The sequence below is a fragment of the Argiope bruennichi genome, chromosome 11 (assembly GCF_947563725.1).
Source record: "Argiope bruennichi chromosome 11, qqArgBrue1.1, whole genome shotgun sequence".
NCBI classification, from domain to species: domain Eukaryota; kingdom Metazoa; phylum Arthropoda; class Arachnida; order Araneae; family Araneidae; genus Argiope; species Argiope bruennichi.
Window position 1 is genome coordinate 98,735,353 of NC_079161.1, and position 7,176 is coordinate 98,742,528.

Here is a 7,176-nt window from a genome sequence, read left to right on the forward strand (position 1 = left end):
GAGATAAAAAGTTCTGTAAAAACACAGGTAGGTTTCCCCTAAAACCACAGTTAAAAAGTGTTGAAAGTATTCGAAAGCGCCAAGCATGGTCATAGGCCTTTTCTATATCAAAAAATATGGAGACAAGGTGATTCCTCTTAACAAAAGCGTTACGGATCTGGGTTTCCAGTAAAATGAGATTGTCGAAGGTGGAACGACCTCTCCGGAAACCACTCTGCAACGGGGGAATGCATCCTTGTTTCTCCAATTCAAAGATAAGACGAGCGTTGACCATGCGCTCAAAGGTTTTACAAATGCAACTTGTTAGAGCAATTGGCCTGTAGCTCAGAGGATTTGAAGATTCCTTGCCAGGTTTTAGGATTGGAATCACAATAGCTTCACGCCATTGTGATGGGTACTTCTGCTCCGTCCAGATTCTATTAAATAAAAATAGTAGGTTGGAAAGTGAGTTTTCATTCAAATGGCGAAGCATACTATATGTGATTCCATCCGGCCCAGGACTTGTATCATGGGCTTGAGATAAGGCGGCTTTTAATTCAAACATCCTAAACTCACAGTTGTATGGGTAGGAACTTCGGTCATTAAAATGCAATGATAACCGTTCCGCTGGATTCTTAATTGCCAGAAATTCAGGACTATAAGAATCCATAGCGGAAACCTGTGCGAATGCATGACCAAGAATATTGGCTATGTCTAATGGGAAAGAGTGCATCTCAGTTCCGGTTTTTAAAACAGGGATGGATGATTCACTATAAATCCCATTAGCAGCCTTTACTTTCCTCCATAAATGTTTACTGGAAGTAGAAGATGTGATGGATGATATAAATTTTATCCATGATTCCCTTTGACTACGTCGGCGAATGCGGCGAGCAAGCGCTTTGGCTCTTTTAAAAGCGACAAGATTCTCTGTTGTTGGGTATCGTCTAAAAATATTCCATAGTTTCTTTTGATTCTTATGGCTGTCGTGGCATTCTTTATTCCACCACGGTTTGTAAAACTTCCTTAGACGCGAGGAAGATTTTGGTATGGTGTTATTAGCGGCTTTTATAATTGTTTGAATGACATGTTGAACTGCTTCTGTGATGTCTGGAATACTGACCATAGCCTGTGAGATGTCTGCTGAGTACATAAACATATCCCAGTTTGCTCGATGGAATAAAAAACGTGGAGGACGTAGAGTCTTATTTCCTCCTTGAGCATATGAGACAATAACTGGAAAATGATCACTATTGTATAGATCATTACTGACTGAAAATTTAAGCAACGGCAAGAGTTCAGGAGAACATATGGCCAGATCAAGTGTATGGAAGCTACGTGTGGGTTCATGGAAGTACGTTTTCTGTTCAGTATTGAGCAGACAGAGACAGTTGTTAGAAATAAACTGCTCAATTTTCCGCCCTCGAGAGTTTGTACTTTCTGAACCCCACAATGTACTATGTCCGTTAAAGTCGCCCAGTAAGAGAAATGGTGAGGGAAGCTGGTCTACTAGGTTATCAAGATCTTGCTGACATATAACTGCATGAGGTGGTAAGTAAAGACAGCAGACTGTGACTAATGTCCGTACATGAACTTGTACAGCCACAGCCTGTAGAGATGTATGTAGAGTTAGAGGTGTGCTCGGATAAAGGTTAGAAGTGAAGATACAGACACCTCCAGAAATGCGAGATTCTGTGTCTGCATCTTTCCGCACACAGCTGTATCCGCGTAGTTTAATAGGAATGCTTGGTGTTAAAAAGGTTTCTTGAACACCAAGACAAATGGGATGAAATTTGTTAAAGATGGACTTGATATCAGGAAGTTTGGAACGAATGCCACGACAATTCCATGAAAGGAAAGTACCCATTAAGAGAGTTTTGTATTAGAAGAGAGGTCGCTATCAGTTGTTTGAGTTGGTGAAACATCGCAACTCATTTCTAATTCATCGTCATCCCCTTCAGATGGATGGAGTTCAATGATATCGGGACTTTTGGGTGCGCCACCAAAAATGGATGTTAAATCCTTATGGACGATACCCTGCGTCGCCAGTCCCAGTGCGACGGATTTCTGTGTTTTTGATAATTTTAATTTTGAAGGCAGCTGTATTGACGAAGAGCCACGTTTTGCAAGCTTTAGTTTCAGTGAATTTTGAGATTTTGAATTCGATTTCGATTTAGCAGGTTTGATATTGTCAGGAATATTTTTTGCAGTAGGTTCAGTTTCAGATTCAGAGGATTTATCTGTATTTTTGTTTTCGGTGGAGTATTTAACACAATTCTTACAAGAACAATTTGTACAAAAAGATTTTCTTACTACAGATGCATATGTTAAACCAGGTGAGGGTGTTTGAGCTAGAACTTTCTTTCTAGCTTCAGGATAGGATAAATTTTCCTTCGTTTTTATTGCTGTTATTTGTTTTTCTTGTTGCCAACGTTCACAATTTCTAGAAAATGAAGTATGATTACCTCCGCAGTTTACACATTTTTCGGGTGCGCAACACTGCTGGCTATCATGGCCTTTTTCTGCACAACGGGCGCAAGTGAGGGTCCCGCGGCAGTTAGTTTTCGAATGACCGAAACGCTGGCATTGAAAACATCGTAGAGGATTTGGGATATATTGTCGTACGGGTAATTTTATGTATCCTGCGTATAAAAATTCTGGTAGCTTCGGAGTATGAAAAGTAATAATATAATGTTTTGTGGGAAGGAGTTGCCCATCCCTGCGAATATTGATCTGGCGTACATTTGTCACTCCTTGTGGCTTGAGTTCCATAGTTATTTCCTCAAGAGGAACGTTAAACAGCTCTCCACATGTAATTACACCTCTTGAATAGTTAAGTGACATGTGGGAGCTAACAGTGACAGGTATTGTTGCCAAAGCTTTTAATTTTATGATTTGCTGGGCTTGCTTTTTCGAGCAGACTTCCACCAGCAAATCACCTGAACGCATTTTACGGATGGATTCAACTTCACCGACAACAGCTGCAATTGCTTTTTGTACGAGAAAAGGCGAAACATTATTGAATGTTTCTTGCTTATCAGAAACTCTTTTAATGACAAAAAATGTATCGAATGATGGAAGAGATGTGAAATGAATTTGTTTTCGATGCCCACTGAAGGGAGATTTCCGGGAGGAGCCCATGCGATATAGATAAAAATTCAGGTCCGACGGCACCGCCCACCACGGAGCCCAACAAGGGAAGGCAGCCACCGGCTCTGGCCATTCCCAGCCTCGGTGCTTACCTTGGTGCTAATCGGTTGCCTATACGCTCGGAGTTACCCCCGGGGACAGTGACCACCCTTAACGCCAAGCCCAAGGAGTAACCCCTTCGCTTGATCCCTAGCAGACTAGCCACTCAGGTGACTAGCTACCAGCCGATTGATGCACAGGGGACCACAGTGCACCACCCGTCTTTCAAATGGGTCGCCACGCACGGCCAACACGTGGGGCTTTGGCTGTCCATGAGAAGCAAGAAGCAAACAGAGCGGCAACAGCTTCTCATGGAGAGCTTCCTCGCTTGCCGTCGAGGGATGGAAGAGATACAGCAGACAGCAGCAGGTTCAGAGGAGAATAAACGTAAAAGGAGTATAGATCCCTGGGAACCTCGGGATTGGGACACCCGTACTCACCTATAGTAGGTGAGCCCCTGAGGGGTGGGGTGTGTTCTGATTCACTGAGAGATGGTGCTATTTCTGGGTCTTTTAATTTTAATATCGGGAGGGTATTTGGGGATACTTTTGACAGCATCATTGTCATTGGTATCTATTTTATTGAAAAAGTTAACAGACAATTTTTGCATGACTTCGTGGAAGGATTTATAATTCAGGGCTTTATTAAGATCTGCCGTTCTCATATACCATTTAGCTTTACAGATATTCCTAATAATTCTATTGTATTGTTGTAGTATTATTTTGATATTGCTTTTCGCGGCATAACCCCAGACAGGGCATGCATACATGAGTACTGGACGCAAATAGGCTGTAAAAATAAGCAATTTCATGTCCCTATTCAATTTGGAGTTTCGAGCTAGTAGGGGGTAGAATTTACGGGATAAAGCTCGGAACTTGTCTTTAATAGATAAGAAGTGTTTTTTCGAAGTTAGTTTACAGTCAAGTATTAGTCCTAAATATTTAGCCTCCTGAGACCACGGCACTAGGCTGTTTTTAACTTTAACTTTGGGAAAGTTCGGTTGCTGCTGGCCCTTGTGAAACAGTACTGCTTCTGTTTTATTCGCATTTATTTCGATCTTCCATTTTTGGAACCAGTCTTCTAAAATTTTGAGATGTCTATTGAGGGCGATGTGCACATAGATTACGTTTTTATTTCTGGCTAGTATCGCTGTGTCGTCTGCGAATAAACATAGCATAGTGTCAAACTGTTTAGGCATGTCGTTTATGTACAGTGAGAAGAGTACTGGGCCTAACTTGGAGCCCTGTGGTACTCCTGCATTTATAAGTTTGGTGTCTGAGTATTCATGTTGTACCCTGACTTTAAAGGATCTGCCAGTGAGATAGGACTCTAGGATGTTAATCAGGTAGCCTGGAACCCGATTTTGGATCATCTTGTAAATTAGTCCACCTGTCCACACTCGATCAAATGCTTTTTGTATATCCAGGAAGACGACGGAAATTTCCTCTTTTGTGGGCTGAGCAGCGTCTTTTGTAGTACTTGCTGGATCCGTCTCTCGACCAATGGGAGGCTTCCGTCTGTCAGCGAGGTCGTCTTGGAACGGCTGGAGGGTTGGGCTATGGCAGAGGTGCATCCTGGGAAGTAAGTAAGTCAAAAACACAGATTACCGGTAGAGTGGTTGTGTGGGGGATGGGGTGGGAGTTTATTTGTGACTGCCAATAGGAGGGGCGAGATGGAACATGGATGGTGGTTTTATTTACGAAGACGAAGGAGGAGAGGAGCGGATTCCCGGACTGGCCCTTGTCAGGGCCAAAGTGGAACGGAGCAATCCGGCTCATCATGCTCTTCCTCAGAGGAGGAAATGGAGATTAACGAAGAGAAGAATGTTGCGGTCCCACAACAAAAGCAAGATAACGGACCACCGCCAGCTATGGAGCAATCCCCGAGGCCAGTTTCACCCTCATCGGTGCAGGTGTCTGAAGAATTCATCTTCATGAATCACATAGACATCATCCAAGCGATTACTACAAGAAATACGATGGGAAGCTGGGCGCAAGCCCTAAGATGCCATAAAGAAGATTCTGAGGAGTGCAACCCCTCAGGGGCTCACCTACTATAGGTGAGTACGGGTGTCCCAATCCCGAGGTACCCAGGGATCTTTACTCCCTTTCAGTTCGTTCTCCTCTACGCCTTCTGCTTTTTGCTGTGTGTTTCCTTCCCTCGACGGCAAGCGAGGGAGCTCTCCATGAGAAGCTGTCGCCGCCCTGTTTGCTTCTTGCTTCTCATGGACAGCCAAAACCCCACGTGTTGGCCGTGCGTGGCAACCCACTAGAAAGACGGGTGGTGCACTGTGGTCCCCTGTGCATCAATCGGCTGGTAGATAGTTACCCGAGTGTCTAGTCTGCTAGGGATCAAGCAAAGGGGTTACTCCTTGGGCTTGGCGTTAAGGGTGGTCACTGTCCCCGGGGGTAACTCCGAGCGTATAGGTTCCGGCTAGCACCAAGGTAAGCGCCGAGGCTGGAAATGGCCAGAGCCGGTGGCTGCCTTCCCTTGTTGGGCTCCGTGGTGGGCGGTGCCGTCGGGCCCGAATCAATCACCATATCGCATGGCTCCTCCCAAAAAGGGTCCTTTCAGTGGGCATCGTAAAGCACATATTTCTCTTAACCAACATGAACATTTTGATCATTTTTTCGTTATTAAACGTGTTTCCGAACTAAAAGAGACTTTTGAAACTGTATCTCCCTTCTTGGTCCAGAAAGCTATACAAGCAACAGTCGGAGAAATCTCATCCATTCGAAAGATGAGATCTGGCGACTTGCTGGTAGAGGTCTCATCTCGAAAGCAAGCTAACCAAATACAGAAACTTAAGGCCTTGGCAACGATATCGGTCATAGTAACCCCTCACCAATCTTTAAATACTTCAAAAGGCGTCATTACCTGTGGAGAGTTATTAAATGTTCCCATAGAGGAAATAACTTCTGAAATGAAATCACAAGGAGTTACACACGTTCGTCGAATTGCTATACGGCGTGACGGAGAACTCCTCGAAACTAAGCACCATATTCTTACCTTTCAGACGCCAAAATTACCTGAATTCGTATATGCAGGCTACATTAAGTTGCCGGTGAGGCCCTATATTCCCAACCCATTAAGGTGTTTCCAGTGCCAGCGTTTCGGCCATTCGAAAGCAAATTGCCGCGGGTCTGTCACATGTGCCCGCTGTGCACAGAAAGGTCATGACAGTCAGCAGTGTTCTGCACAAGAAATGTGCGTGAACTGCAAAGGCAAACACCCCTCTTATTCTCGATCCTGCCCTCGCTGGACACTGGAAAAACAAGTTACTACCATTAAAGTGAAAGAAAATTTAAGCTACCCCGAAGCTAGAAAAAAGGTTCAGGCTCAAACTCCCATACCTGGTGTCAGCTATGCTTCAGTAGTTAAGAAGCCGTTTTGTGAAAATTGCTCATGTGAAAACTGTATAAAATATGTCAAAAATTCCAACCCTCCTGAAAAAACATCAGACTCTGACACAGAGCTTTCCACAAATGCTTCAATTGACAACCCTAAACCTGTTAAGCAGAAATCAAAATCAAAGTCAAAATCACTGACCTTAAATTTAGCAAAACGTGGCCTTACACACAAAGACTTGCAAAAGAAATTGAGAAAATCAACCTCAAAAAATTCTGTTGCTTTGGGACTAGCAACTAAGGGTGTGGTGCATAAGGATTTACAATCCATCTTTGGCGACACACTTTACAGTCCCGACTTTAAATTACATCCGTCTGAGGATGAAGACGAACTTGAAATGAGTTGCGAAGACCAGGCAACTCCAACAACTGCTCCTTCTACTTCCAAGCGACTCTCTTGATGGGTACCTTCCTCTCTTGGAATTGTCGCGGCATGCGGTCCAAACTTCATGACATCAAGACCATAATTAACAATTTTCATCCTGTTTGTTTTGGTGTACAAGAGACCTTCTTGACACCAAACATCCCATTAAAACTTCGTGGATACAATTGTGTTCGAAAAGATGCAGGCACAGGAGTGCACAATTCTGGAGGTGTCTGCATC

General features: G+C 43.8%; 1 protein-coding gene across 1 annotated transcript; it reads left to right on the top strand.

Annotated features, from left to right (window-relative positions):
- The first annotated feature begins 5,710 nt into the window (after positions 1-5,710).
- Positions 5,711-6,973, top strand: LOC129956795 (uncharacterized). Its single transcript, XM_056068740.1, has one exon. It carries the CDS (start codon positions 5,711-5,713, stop codon positions 6,971-6,973), a length of 1,263 nt encoding a protein of 420 aa, XP_055924715.1.
- Positions 6,974-7,176: the final 203 nt, after the last annotated feature.